Source organism: Brassica napus, chromosome C1 (assembly GCF_020379485.1).
Source record: "Brassica napus cultivar Da-Ae chromosome C1, Da-Ae, whole genome shotgun sequence".
NCBI classification, from domain to species: Eukaryota; Viridiplantae; Streptophyta; class Magnoliopsida; order Brassicales; family Brassicaceae; genus Brassica; species Brassica napus.
In genome coordinates this window covers 46744626-46760053 of record NC_063444.1, presented here as the reverse complement: position 1 = coordinate 46760053, position 15428 = coordinate 46744626, and the positions used below count along the sequence as shown (strand labels likewise).

At 33.1% G+C, this 15428-nt stretch overlaps 1 protein-coding gene and 1 non-coding gene across 2 annotated transcripts; both read left to right on the top strand.

The window, feature by feature from the left end:
• Nucleotides 1-6518: 6518 nt before the first annotated feature.
• LOC106377428 (vacuolar cation/proton exchanger 2-like) lies at nucleotides 6519-9616 on the top strand. The gene is made up of 13 exons (XM_013817664.3): nucleotides 6519-6824; nucleotides 7030-7135; nucleotides 7217-7462; nucleotides 7539-7606; nucleotides 7673-7701; nucleotides 7775-7971; nucleotides 8042-8254; nucleotides 8331-8465; nucleotides 8552-8668; nucleotides 8760-8813; nucleotides 8913-9029; nucleotides 9108-9201; nucleotides 9327-9616. The coding sequence occupies exons 2-13, from the start codon at nucleotides 7091-7093 to the stop codon at nucleotides 9338-9340; spliced, it is 1329 nt and encodes a 442-aa protein (XP_013673118.1). The 5' UTR covers nucleotides 6519-6824; nucleotides 7030-7090; the 3' UTR covers nucleotides 9341-9616.
• Nucleotides 9617-10055: 439 nt separating this feature from the next.
• On the top strand, nucleotides 10056-10127 carry TRNAD-GUC. Its single transcript has one exon. It is a non-coding gene; the product is annotated as a tRNA-Asp (tRNA).
• The last annotated feature ends 5301 nt before the right edge of the window (nucleotides 10128-15428 follow it).

Genomic DNA, 15428 nt, shown 5'->3' with positions numbered 1-15428 from the left:
ATAATTACAAGCATTAACTTCGATAATTTAGTCATTTCATTTATAAATAAGTGTATTTTCCGAAAAGCTAAAAACTTGATGTAATTTTCAAAATATAATCTTTTTGGAAGGTATTTTTCCAAATTTTTCCTTTAAAATATCCGATTTGTACATATTTTGTAACTAAAACATAAGTAAAATCGATTCAAAAATAAGAAATGAACATTAAGCGTGATCATTCAAAATTAAACGAAATGTAAACATAGTTATTGACAGAAAAAAAACCAAATAAATGAAAGCATAAAACGAAAACCAATTTCTCGTGAAAAGAGAAACATTTTTCAATGAAAACAAAACCAAAAATTAAAAATTTCAAGCTTCAACCGCCACCTTCAACCATCAACATTCATGTAATAGATAATTATTTTAGATGTTCAATAATATTTTAGTATATTTTGTATACACATTAGGAATTGAGATCATGTTTGGTATGAGTTCTTTTTTGGATTTCGAATGTTTCGGTTTCTATCGGATATTCATTTAGGTTCATGTTCGATTAGAATAATATCTATAACCCGAAATACCATAAGACATGATCCATTCGGTATTTATGTCAAGTTTAGATCGGTTTAGACTCATTTTTATCAGATCGGATTCGGTTTGGTTTATTTGGTCAGCCCTATACATTTTGGAAAAGAGCTGGTTTCCTCTCTCTCATGAGTGATTGACTGAGTCAACTCCGATATCAATCTTTTTTTTTTTTGTCAAACTCCGATATCAATCTAATGGGCCAATTTGGGTCAAATCTACCGATGGGTTTCAGTTAAGGTCAAACCTTTAAGTGTTGACCCGTTTTTCTTTATAAATGGTATGGTATATCACATTTTACTCTCTCGTTACTTAAATTCTCTTATTAGTCACCCCTTATGTGTGTGGGTGGCCGGTGGCTCTTTGCCGCCGGTTACCATCTACTTTTCTTTTGTTTTTTGGTTTGTGTATATTTTTGATCTTAGGATCGATTTTGTTCTTCGCTTTGGCGATTATCATTTCGTTAGGCGACTTTTTGTTGTGTTTTTTCTCAAAATCCAATTTTTCTATCCTTCACAAATCTATATTCCGATTGATTTTGCAAGATTCCAATCTTCTTGTTAGTCATGCTTGATTTCTTTCCCAGATAAGGTATTAATCTTCGTGTTTAAAACTTTGGCGGAGTATCCTTTGCGGGATGGAGATTAAGATGTTTGATTAAGCGTAGAGAGAAGATGCAGGTTTAGATTAGCTAGAGTTTTCTTCATCGGAAATGTTCTGGCAAGACCTCGCTTTTTTCTCTCTGAAGCTATTCACTGAAGCTTACATCTAACAAGTTCGATGAAGATTCGAGCAGGATTGACGGCGAACAGGGATTGGAAAATCGGTCAAGTAGATTCAACTAGTCGAAGATATTTCTGAAGATACCCATTCCGACAGGTCTCCGGTGAAGCCGATGGTGATGTTCTTCAAACTTCGACTCCAGAAACATCGAGACCCATATAAGAATTGTACACGTGTCCTTGGTGCTCTAAAGTTAAATTATTGATGAAAATCACTACAAGAAAAATGGGTTTTATTAGCGGACGAAAAACGCTATATAACGATACGATACAGTCTTAGAAACGATGTATCATCGCCCGTCATAGTAGGTCATGTACATTAGATAAAGTTTTTTTAAACTGTTATCTTATGGTTATATACAATAGCGCCTTTATGTATGCAATTAAATATTTTTTAATAGCGTATTACATTATTAAAAAACAAAAAAAACACAAATCAGAAAAAACAATTAAATATATTTTATATGAATTTTGATTTACAAAATAATTGAATTTGGTTTATAATTAAAATAGTTACAAAATAACCTAATTAAAAAAACTAAACCTAAAACAAAAATTATACAGTTAACACCTAAACCTAATTTGGTTGTTCTCCAACGAGCCGCCATGGCACTTTCGACGAGAAGCAAAGCTGTCTCCAGCGAGGATGAGATGTAGGGTTGTCCCAGAGGAGGAGCCATCCTTCGGCTTGTTGTGGAGGAGAGAAGGTTTGGAGGCGCAGATGAGTGGAGGAGAGGTGGCGCACAGAGGAAGAGAGACATCACTGGAAATAGACTTCACGGAGGCGAGAGGCAGAGGACGCGTCATGTAGCAGAGCTCTCACAAAGTAGAGGACTATAATTTTCACAAAGTATGGGAGGAGAAGTCATTTCGTCGCGGAACCGAGGAGGAGACAGATCAGAAGACGGCGACGGCAGAGATGGAGAACTCGCGACAGTTCGAGATTCGTGACGAGAAGACGTGGGCAAGCTTGAGCAGAGGTGGAAAAGAGATGAGATACAGAGAAGAAGATGAGTGGTTGGCCTTGAAGACGGAAACAAAAGAGACGAGAGAGAGATTGTAGAGAAGAAAGAAAAACGATGTGCAGAGAGAGATGGTGTCGTAGTGAAGAAGACAAAGATAAAAAATTGTTTCAGATGTGAAACAAAAAAAGAATAAAAGAAACTAAAAAGAATAATGAATTGTGGTCTGATTGTATAACAAAGACACGAGAGAGGGAGAGGAAGAAACATAGATTGAATGAATCTGAACCATTGAATGAATTTAATCAATGGTGTACACTTTGCAATCCACACACTTTTTGTTTTGGCCAATGAAAGAATAGTAGGAGGATTACTATATTTTTTTCTAAGCACAAGAAGATTAATAATTATGGATATTTTTATTGTAGTTTTAATATTATACGGAGATAAATACTTTTAGAAATTGTAAATATTAAGTGTTAGAGATTAGTTTAAAATTTGAGAATAAAATTTTTAGTGTTGAGAAATTTTTAATTACTTGTAGAGTTTATATATAAAATTTGGAGTTTAGAATAAATGTATGAGTATAGGATTTAAAAGTTAAAAGTTTGGGATATTGATTTTAAGATCTGAGATGAGATAAAATTTTGGAAAAGATTAATTTTTGAATTTATATATAACATTTGAAGTTAAATTTAAGATTTGATGTTAAAATAGAGTTTAAAGTTTGTATTTAGAGTTTAGGGTTTAAATACTTGTTTTAGGGTTTAGGGATTCAAAAACCAAACATAGCGTTTTCAATCATGTTTTGCTATTAAATCCAAATGTTACGTATAAAACCATACGTTATGATAGCGTTTCCAAATATACTACTTTATCATAGCATTTCCAAATATACAAACGCTATCTAAAACTAACGGATATGTCAACCATAGCACAATCGTAAAAAACGCTATTCCGGTCTGCTATTAAAACTCATTTTTCTTATAGTGCATCCTTGGTTCAGCTTTATCTTTTGTTAGTTTAGGCTTCAATTAGAGCTGATTGTATATTTGATGGTTGTATCTACTTGTAACTTTCATGGCCCAAAAGCCTTATAAAAATATGTTGACAAAAAAAAAAAACCACCCCTTACGATACTACTAGTGTTCTAACCTGTAGGAAAAGAAAATGATTTTGTTTTTTATTTTTTTTGAAAAAAGGCTTAAGAAAATGATTTTGTTATGTTAAAATAGTATGTTTTGTAGCAAAATTATTGTCGGATTCATGGTAAATTGGTAGTGCTCAGTGCATTGCAATACTTGTAGACAACAAATATATATGCTTGAGTTCTATTAGAACAATGATGACATATTTTGACAGATAAAGTGATACTACTGTAATATTTTTCTCAATTTTTTTTATTTCAGAAAATTATTTTACTTAGTTGCAACTTGCAAGGTTTGTGTAACTATTGTTATTGTTCTCTTACAACAGTTAGAGATTTAACGCCAGTGAGCATTATGATCAAATGTACAGAAACTAACTCATGCATTGTAAATCATTATAAGTAAATGTGGAATTACATAAACACACTCGTGACCAATGTGCATGCTTAAACCAAATTACAGTTGATATTCAAAATTTTAATAGAAAAAAAAACTCTATTTTCCACATATTGATATCTACTTGTTTTATAAATACACTATCTACCTGAAATTCATTTGATCTCCTGTGCCAGAAATTCATAATAGTATGGAAACCCTATTTGAGTTTAACTCTGAAACTTTCTTATGATTTGGCTGTAAAAAATTAATAAATTCAAATTTTGTTAGAGTATATTAAATATATATAAATTACCAAATTAGGAATTTTATTTTGTTAAGATATTATATTTCTTATAATAAAAAGGAAAAATCTGATTCTAGTTTCTCCTTATACATAATTTTGAAACATATTGATTTTGTAAATAAACAAAGAACTACATACTTGTTATTCAAGTAACCTTTCAACATAAATAAAAAAAATAGGATATTATAGATGTTATCATCATGACTTTTATTTTACTTTTGGTACCAGAAAAAATAAACTAATATCAATCCGAAAGAAACCATACAAAATATGTGATACTCTCTGATGATAAAATGTTAGTAAAATACAATACAAATACCTATAATTTCAATCTTGTTGGTAGTCTTTTCCGTACACTGTTAATTTTATCTCCTTTTTACACATCTTTGGAAGTGTAACAACAATAGCTTTTCTGAGATATCAGGGAGCATCGGGTTTGTGGAATAGAAGAAAGAAAAAATGTTTCTTAAATCGTATTGTAACATTGCACAAATATAAATGCTAGAATAGTAGTAGTTTTTTGCGGATAGTGGTTAGTGGTGACCGGTGATCATGGTGAGTGGCAAGATGGGATGAGATTTTTTTTTGTTTTTTTTTTCCCAGTAAATATCTAAAATTTGCACGTAATGTGTAATGTTTTGCTTTTTGTTCTTCATTTTTGTTTTTATTTTTATTTATTTACTTTTTCAAATGATGTGGTATAATATAATTGGTTGAATGACTTGTGATTTAGTATATAAAAGATTATATATTTCGAACTATAGTTGAAAGGAGCTTTGAATTTGATAATCGATAACAGAACCAAATGGTATATTATATAATATATATATAGATATATATATTATTTTGTTCAAAAGCAATTTACTGATATATACTACGATATTTACAAGGTTTCCGACATCCGCGGGGTCGTATTAGAGCATCTTTATTGCAGTCTTTTAGAGTGAGTTTTTGGGATAATTGGTAATAAAAAAAGTTGCTATAAATCGAAGAAACGTATCTTGATTAGGAGAACGAAGGAACGTCTCTTGAGAGACACGTGGCGACCTCTCACCTCTCTCAGCGGCTCTCTTCACACTCACATTCGAGCTTCTTGGCGGTCGCGGAAGGGAGGAATCAGTGACGGCGAACGACGAAGAGAGGGCGGGGGTAGAGACGATGAGGAATCGAGGGGAGGGGAGATTGGATTGGGATTCTGGGTGTGGGTTTTGCGGGGTTATTGAGAGGGAATAAGAGGAGATGAGGAAGGTTTTGCAGGGACGAACATGGGAATGGTGGACAGTGCTTACGTTGTTGGAAGAAACGAGATTCTCGGTTGGATCAATGACCGTCTTCATCTCAATCACTCTCCCATCGAAGATGTATGTGTTAAAAACTTGATTCTTTCTCTGTTTCTGCATGTGGGGTTTCGAGGGAAGATTGATCAAAAAAGGACGTGACTTTGGCTTTGTTTTGATGTTGTCGGTGGTGGATTATGAAGATCGTTTTTTTTTGAGAAAATGTGCAAGTCTTGATCTTGGTTGCTTGTTAAGATTCAGTTACATTGGCTTTACAGGAACAAAGTGTTACTTGCAGCAGTTTATGTTGTGTAATAAGATAGATTTGTCGTGAGCTTTGATACTTTTATGACTTTTGATATTGAAAAATGATTCAAGGGTCATTAAAGATGTTGTCTTTATTTGTTTGATTTCAACTGATACTCTTGTAATTGGTCTTTTTTGCTAATTGAACATGTTAGCTTCTAACTTTAGGTTAAAAGTTTTATAATTTGCTTAAGAATAGGAAGCATAGAGTTGGTAAATATGAAGTGGGAAGAACAATTGGGGAATGAACTTTTGCTAAAGTTAAGTTTGCAAGAAACTCTGAAACTGGTGAACATGTCGCTCTCAAGATTCTTGATAAAAGAGATGTCTGAACAAAAGATAGATAGCAAATATGAAGTTGATAAAGCATCCAAATGTTGTTCAATTATATGAGGTAGCAAACATTGTTTCTTTCATTATGTGAGAATATACCCTAGTACTAGTTTTACACACACTGATTCTGCAGGTGATGACAAGCAAGACAAAAATATTTATCATCTTGGAGTATGTTACAGGGGGAGAGTTCTTTGATAAGATTATAAGTTGTTTTTCAATCTAATTTTGGTGATTGGTTAAGGATAGGGTCACATTATTAAACTGAAAAAATCTGATTGTGTTGACAAAAAAAAAGAAGAAAAAATCTGATTGTGAAGATAAAAGACAAAGAGCCTAGATTTCTCGAGGGGAAATGGTAACTGTCGTAAAAGGCTAAAACGGCGCCGTTATTTGTGTCTTCTTCTACGTTTATCTAAGACAAAAAAAGAATAATAAAAGGAGAAAAAAAAAACTTCGTTTTCTTCAAACTGATTTTCAAAGTGTTTTTTTCTTTCAAATTCAACGAAGAACGAAACTTCCTCGCTGGTGCTCTTCTACTACCATCTGAGATCTAAAGGGATTCTCGACATCCAGATCAACAGTCACGTCTATGAACTAATTACACCATCTCTTCAAACTACCACTTGACTTCTCCTCTCTCTTCACCAGATCAGATTAAGAAGAAGAATACTATAAACCCTCAAAGTCGTTAGGCTATGCACTGATTTAATTTCCGCAACTTCGTTCAAGTCTTCTTCTCTGTCTTACCCTTCGTTGACCGCAAGGTAATAAAGTCGCCCTCTTTTTCGATTTCTTTCGGTTTCCGGGAGTTTCTATTTAGAAAGTATCCTTTTTTTGGCTGTTGACTCAGTAAAGTTCTCTGCTTTTTATTTGAAGTACTGTAACAAGTGTCTATATATCCACAAGACTCTACCTTTTTGTGTGGTTACAAACTTTAGATCTCACACAAGAAGTTTCTCTGTTCCACAGGTTGCACCACAACCAGACGCTGTTAGTTTATCAGTGCTCCATGTTCTGCTAGCACGAGGTTATGAGTCATTGTAACGTCCCGGCTCTTATTGAACCACAAGTTGAAGTAAGTTCACGCCAATATAAATACTCTTTTTATTTTTGGATTGCCAAAGATTTAATTTTTTTTTTTAATATAATGTAACAGATGGGGTCGGTTGATGAAGCTGAGAACAAAACCCTATTTAAACTCGAAGAAGATGCCAAGCAAACCAAAGAAGCTTCTTTGATGGAGCAAGGTTCACTCTCTCCAATCTTCCCTCAACACATCACTAAATCACCAAAGAACAGTGTCCTTAAGAGCATCAAGATCGTTATTTTATCTAACAAACTCAATCTATTGCTACCTTTCGGTCCTCTAGCAATACTGGTCCACTACATGATAGATAGCAAGGTAAGTGTACTAGTACTAATACTAATATTAGTTTCATTTCTAGTTCAAGAAGTGATTCTTTTGCCTGTGCCTTCAGGGGTGGGTGTTTCTGCTGAGCTTAATAGGCATCACACCATTAGCTGAGCGTCTAGGATACGCCACAGAGTAAGCATTAAACTTCACCATATCATCATTCTGTTTTGTGAGACTTATGTGTATTTTTGAAAACAGGCAACTTGCTTTTTACACTGGCCCAACTGGTATGAACTTTGCTTCCTTCTGAAAACATTCAAATTCTATTTTTGACATTCTAATACATATTTTTTTTCACAGTGGGAGGTCTCCTAAACGCTACGTTCGGGAACGTGACTGAACTGATCATATCCATCTTCGCTTTGAAAAACGGAATGATACGTGTAGTTCAGCTGACTTTGCTAGGATCGATTCTTTCCAACATGCTGCTTGTGCTCGGCTGCGCTTTCTTCTGCGGCGGGCTAGTGTTTCACCAGAAAGACCAAGTCTTTGACAAAGTTAGTTAATCATCCTTCTTCCTCTGTATTCACTCTTTTGGTTTCTGAGTCCTGTTGTTTCTGCATCCAGGGGCTTGCGGTTGTTAATTCAGGATTGCTTTTGATGGCTGTAATGGGGATACTCTTCCCTGCTGTTCTTCACTACACGCATAGTGAGGTTCATGCTGGATCATCGGAGCTGGCTTTGTCGAGGTTTAGTAGTTGTATAATGCTTATAGCTTATGCTGCTTACCTTTTCTTCCAGTTGAAGAGTCAGTCTAGTTCTTATAGCCCTCTTGAACAGGTTTGTTGCCTGCCACGTGTGATTCTGTTTAACCTGGACTTGCCTTCTTGCTTGACATATGTGATGTAAACTCTAGGAAACGAATCAGAACGAGGAAGCTTCTGATGAAGATGAAGATCCTGAGATCTCCAAGTGGGAATCTATCATATGGCTCTCAATCTTGACTGCTTGGGTCTCTCTTCTCTCTGGCTATCTTGTTGATGCAATAGAGGTAACTTAGACTTCTTTCATTGGCTATATGTTGTGTGTCTCCCACTGCTTGAGTTTATTCATTACCAGTGTAATTGTTTTCTTCAGGGTGCATCGGTCTCTTGGAACATACCAATAGCTTTTATAAGTGTCATATTGCTTCCTATTGTTGGGAATGCAGCGGAGCATGCAGGGGCTATCATGTTTGCCATGAAAGATAAACTGGTAGGCAGAGTCTTTTCTTGAGTTGTAACATCTATAGACACTCTTCATTCTCAGTTTGTCTTGAGACACTTTTTTTGTTTAACCTCTACAGGATCTGTCATTGGGCGTGGCTATTGGTTCCTCTATCCAGATCTCCATGTTCGCCGTATGTAAACGTGAATACATTGCAAGAGGAGTATATATATCATCTTTGGTTAACAAGTCTTGTTAGATATAATCTTCTGTTGTTGTTTGATATGGTTAGGTCCCGTTCTGTGTGGTGATTGGGTGGATGATGGGTGAACAGATGGACCTCAACTTCCAGCTTTTTGAGACGGCTATGCTGTTTATTACCGTTATAGTAGTAGCTTTTTTCCTCCAGGTGGGTAAAGTCGCCTTTAAGATTGATAATGGTAATCTAGAACCAACAACTGATGGTGATCTCTGTATGTACATGCAGGAAGGGACATCGAATTACTTCAAAGGGTTGATGCTCATTCTTTGTTATTTGATAGTAGCTGCCAGTTTCTTTGTACACGAAGATCCTCAACAAGGTTAGTTGGTTCTTTTTGAATACCAGAAACGAGTTTCTTTGCAATTTCTTTTGATTGCTTTGCATGAGAACAGTCTGATGAATATTTTGATGTTGCTTTGTTTTTTTTTTTTTTTTTTTGGTTAGATGGAGCTTTATAAATCCTGTGGAAGAGTCTGGCCCGGTGTGAAGCAAGTTGGGTCTAAATTAAAAGCTGATGATCTCAGGAACACTAGGTGTTTTTGGGGGAGAGATGTTAAGATGTAAACCTGATTCTAATGTGGTTTCCACAAACTTCAATCTGTTAGCATTTTGAAGGTTATTCCTTTTGGCTTTCCCTCCCCGCTCCCATAACTATTCTTAGTGACTTAGAAGGTTACAAGTTTTGTTAATTTACAATTATTTTATGAAAAGATTGAAAACTGTTTCTTGTGCTATACACTTTTTAATGGGCATTCTGGTGTGAAATGCCACTTGGGGTGAAAAATACACGACGGTGAAAGTTTTGTTTGGTAGAATGTGAAGCTATGCAGAACTTTCCCTGGTATATGGCATTGATAAATCAAGGAAAAAAAATGTAAAGCCCGAATGCATTACCTTCGAGCTGTTCTTCAGTAAAAGAGTCTTTCTGGATGCTCCATGTATCTGCTTGGGTTCCGCCGGAACTCAGCCACTGCTTTAGTCACTGTAGATTTTGAAGGCCTACGTTCGCTAGCGAAAAGAGCCAATAAAGTCAAATGATCCAGTCTGCAATATAGGAAATTACATTACCACATGATGTAGTGTCAGATACTGCATGATATGCTTTGATTCTTGAAGTATTCCCAGCTAGAATTACGTATGAAGTAAATTATATATTAAGAAACAAGCATCGAAGTCGTTGTAGTATAGTGGTAAGTATTCCCGCCTGTCACGCGGGTGACCCGGGTTCGATCCCCGGCAACGGCGCACATTTTTTGTGTTCTTTGATTCCGACATTAAAAATCTTAAAGAAAGACAAACCTGTCCTTAATAATCCAAACCAAATTTATAATAAAGATATTGTTATAAATTAAGCATTGAAATGATCATCCACTTCTTTACCAAACTCAAGCACTATGATCATCCACTTCTTTACCAACTCAAGCACTATGATCATCTACTCATCAAACACTATGATCACCCACTCATTTACCAAATTAAACACTATCTTTGTTATTTTATGTATTGTTGTTCACTATAAATACCATCACTCATCTCACTCTTTTGCACACCATAAACAAGAACAAGAGTTTATAATCAAAGAACCATTACATCTTCTTCTTCTTCCTTATAATAAACTCTCTCCCTTATACTAGTGTTATTTGCTTCCTACGGGTATTAAATTCTACTCTTATTTAAATTTCTCGATACTATAAATTATAAGTTATTTCATAACACGTTATCAGCACGATCACTCTGCGATTCGGTAAAATTTATTTGTATCATTTATACCCTGTTATAATGGTCGGTATACCGCCTCTACTATTATTTATATCATGTTATAATGGCCGGAATACCGCCTATATTATTTACTAGTAATTTAATTTATTTATTGGTCGGCCGAGCCGCTTATATCCTGTTTATTATTTATTGGTCGGCCGAGCCGCCTTATATCCTGTTTATTATTTATTGGTCGGCTGAGCCGCCTTATATTCTGTTTATTATTAATTGGTCGGCCGAGCCGCCGTATAATTTATTTATTATTCTGCATTGATCGGCTGAGCCGTCGCATGATTTGTTGTCATATAACATAAATATTTCATTGTCATAATTTTTCACTTTTATGAAATTTTATAGATTTGATTGACCGTTTAATACGATATTTTCAGACTAATTTTTGGTGCACTCGATTTAACCCCAACGGTCACAAAGAAAAATTTTCAAAAATTTCTCCTTTCTCCAACGGTCATGAACAGTAATTTTCATCTATAAATACAACTCATTTTCACTCCATTTCATCATCCAAAACATTTCATCTTCTCTCAAAAATTTTAAATCGCTCTCCTCCGATTTTTCATTTCAAGAAAGATGATTCGCGCACTTTTGTTTTTATGTGCCATTTTTATTTGTGTTTCTATTTATGGTTTATTCGTTGGAGAATTTACTCCGAGTGAATTTAAGATGAATATCGGTTTAATTTTATTTACATCGCTTCTCCTTGTAATTTCTTGTATGATTAATGTAAACGGTTTTTAAATTATGAAGTTCATAATAAATGATTCATTTTAAAATTGCGAAATTCTAAAAAAAATATATATATATATATATATATATATAGTCATTTTAGACGATGATATATATATATATATATATATATATATCAACGCTTGTCTATATGTAAGAATAATAGTTATTTTATGAATTAAATTTTGCTTATTATACTTTAATATGCTTCATGATTTAATGGTATTAAGGAAACATACTTTATGATTCATGGTCTAACATCATAAAAGAAATTATTTGTAATCGGTTAGTTTTGTTGTCGATTAGTCTTTGGTCTAATATCATAAAAGAATTTGGATTATATGTTGATATTTACTAATGTAATGGCCATGTTTATATGAGCAAAAATTTAAAGTTTTCAGGATTGTGTATTCTCTCGGAAAGATATGTACAAGTTATCAGCCAATTCAGAAACGTGAACAGCTGAAACTTTCATCGCCGATATACTTCTGTTTATAAGATAAGTATTTTTATGCTTTATATACAAGTTTAACAAACTTGATTAGATAAATCAATTTGCATGAAGTTGGCAGTGATATAAATTTGTTCATTAAATTGATTGATAGGTTAAACTTTGTTAAAAAGCATGAGAGTAATAATATAGTTTATATAATAATTACTATGAAAGTTTTATTTATTTTCTGATATAATAAGACACCTTTGTTAATACATATTTATATATATTTGAAATATTTTGATTTTATTACCATTTATATTGAGGATTTTAAGTTTAAAGCTTGACTCTAAAAGATCCATAAGTTTTGGAAGATAATATATATAAAAAAGGTATTATCACCTGAAGTGATTACCTAAAGCTCATTTTGTATTTTGCATTTAAAGATTACAAGACCTGAAGTCGGTAAATAAAGCCAACTATGTTGGATGTTAAGTTTAAAAGTAAAATTTCTTCAAAAAAATTGTTTTATGATGCATATATATTGAAAAAATATCTATTGATAAATCACGTCTAGTTGATTATGATTCATTCTCCTGAAGAGAATATGACATTTAAAAACTCATAAATTGTGGTTTTAGACGTGAGCATAAATGAGGTCAAGGTCCAAAGAGTTTCTTTATAGAACTCATACTCTCACTTAAAGTTGAGAAAATAAACATGGTAATAAAGAAAAGAAATTATGAATTCATCTGAAGATGAAAGAAAATTTATTGTGTGTACAATACAAGGTAGTAAAACTTATAGAATGCTTAAAAAGAGGATATATATGATGCTCCAGAAGTATACATAGTATTACTGCACATAAAAATTTAATTTAAAGTTCTTAAGAATGCAATTTAAAGTTCTTAAGGTATTGTATTTTTATAAGTATCAAAAGTTAAAAGGATCTACGAAAAATACATAACCCATGTAGGATATGTTGTTGATTAAGAAAATGAGATACATTCGAGATTGATAAACCTGTAGTATTATACTCTCGAGGGGAAGAGTTAAAGAATCTCACTTTTTATGATAAGTCAAACATCCAGAAGATTATGTTTACACTAAAACTAAGATTAATGAATTTTTCTCAAAGTAAATCCGTAAGATTTTGAGACACTTATGTTGAGACAATAAGCAAACGAAATGATATATACATTTCAATCAGAAATAATTCTCAAAGCAGTATAAGTATTTTAGAGAAAATATCTACAGCCTCTTATATATTGTACTACACAAAGATTAGTATAATGAAGATAAATGTATAGTAAACTAGAAGTTTACATTTGGCATGAATCAGTTAGACCATTTTGGTTCATTAATAATGCGAATATATACTTAAAGGTCATATGCATAGTCATATAAGAACCAGAAGATTCTTCCGAATGATTTGACATATGTTGCTTACCCATAAGATAAAAGGGTAATATGGTTTTCACCAGCCAAAATAAGATATTGGCATAAATAACGAAGATGTTAGTGGACTGATCACCCACTATGCATTTTTATAATATTGGTGAATTCACTTCTTAAAGTCTTTAACGACTATAGCACATTCACTGAGATAAGTGCTAAACATTTTGAGCAACATTGGATCGCATCAAGCCAATAAATATTCACTAGTTCTCCCCATCATTGGTATAGAATCAGAAACCAATCATTTTCATCTAAGAATGTTGGATGTTGCTCCGCCACAGAGCTTCAAATGAAGATGTGTTTTCAAATGAGGTTGGAAATATATGTTGGATATAAATCTCTATTGACACTTAAGAATCCAGAGCCATCCCCGAAAACTATAAGTAAGGCTATACATGAATTCTAAAAGTGAGTTAGTACTTCCAACATAAGGGGGAGAAAATAAACAGCTGGAAAAGAAAATAAGTTGAAATGAATTATCATTGATCCTCGGGCTAAACACAATGTGAAATAGAAGTCCAAAAGATAATTCATTTCAAAACTTACTAAAGCAGTTGCCAGACACGACCCATATAAATATAGTGATCAAGTCACATATACCAGCTGTAAATGCTCCAATAAGAATAAATGTTCTACAAGAACAATATCAAACTGCTAGTCACGCCTGCAGGGTGGTAGACAGATTGGTTCCAAAGATAAATCCTCGTAAATGAAAAAGGAGCATATATTGATAATGGTCAAAACGAGGCAATATAGTTTTGTATGATCTCCAGAAGAGAAATTAAACATGACTGACGAAAATTCAGGTACCTGAGACAAATGAAGAGATCTCAATAAGTTATGTCATGTATGAAACAAAATGGAACCGATAAGAAAATTGACGTCGATGATATTATACATGCAAAGTAGCAGTTGATATAATAAATGAGAAAGAGGATCATGAAAGAAAGTCTATTGAAAAGTGTACACAAAGAAATGATTGGCCAAATCAGAAAGATGCAATAGACAAAGATATAAACTTCTTGTGAAATAGAGAAGTATTTGGACCAGTAGTCCATACACTAAAAGGTGTAAAACAAGTGAGATGTAAATGAACCGTTGCACACAAAGAAGGATCAATATGAAATTAATTGTGAAGGGACATAATTTCATGTGGTAGATGCAACTAGTTTCAAGTTCCTTATAGTCTGGTAATAAAGGAAGAACTTGAATGAAACAATCCACTTGAAAAATGTTAATCCCTGAAAGTATAATCCATGAAGGATTGATGATATCAAAATGTTCCCGGGAACTCTGCATATTCGATCGAATTGAAACAAAGTATTTTATGGGATATATGAAATATTATAAGGTTAACAAATGTATCTATTTGTATTTATCAAGAGATTATAAATCAATAGAATCATGATTTGAATATAATCAAAACGCCTGAAGAGTTATAGAAAAATTATATTTTGAAAGAAAACTCTTGACAATACTATATTGTTTTTATGTATTCTAAACTGGAGATCTAAAACTGAGATGTTATCATAAAGATCCTTAAAGTATTTTATTTAAGACGCTCGTATATGTTTGGTCCTGAAATACCATACGTAAGAGTGTTATTTAAGAACATTATTAATCTTTTTCATTACTGAAAGATGTAATTTTATATGAAAAGAAAGAAAATCATAATAGTAACTTCTATAGTTACAAATGAATAATTCGTATGTATGAGACGAATTTCTATACGATTATATGTAAGAAATTTGGTTTGAAATCCAAATAGACCAATAAACTATTGTCTAAGTCAAAAGAGAATTATGGACAAGAAGTCTAAAGGCCCTAGATATCATAATAGAAATGAATAGAGTTTATTCTCTTAAGCTTAATTCTCTGAAGAGAGTTGATTGGAATGCATATCCTGAAGATATTGTTTCCAGGGAAAGAAATATGATAGTAAGTGTGGTTGTACTCTTTTTCCTTATCATGGTTTTTTTTATCCCATTGGGTTTTTCCATGACAAGGTTTTAACGAGGCAACAAGAACATACAAAAGATAGACAACCAAAGAGAATGTTACAATTTGAGAGATGAAAATCTATCATTGTTCTAAAGGTTCTATGACTACTCATTCGAGGGGGAGCTTACGTAGTTGTACTCTTTTTACTTTTA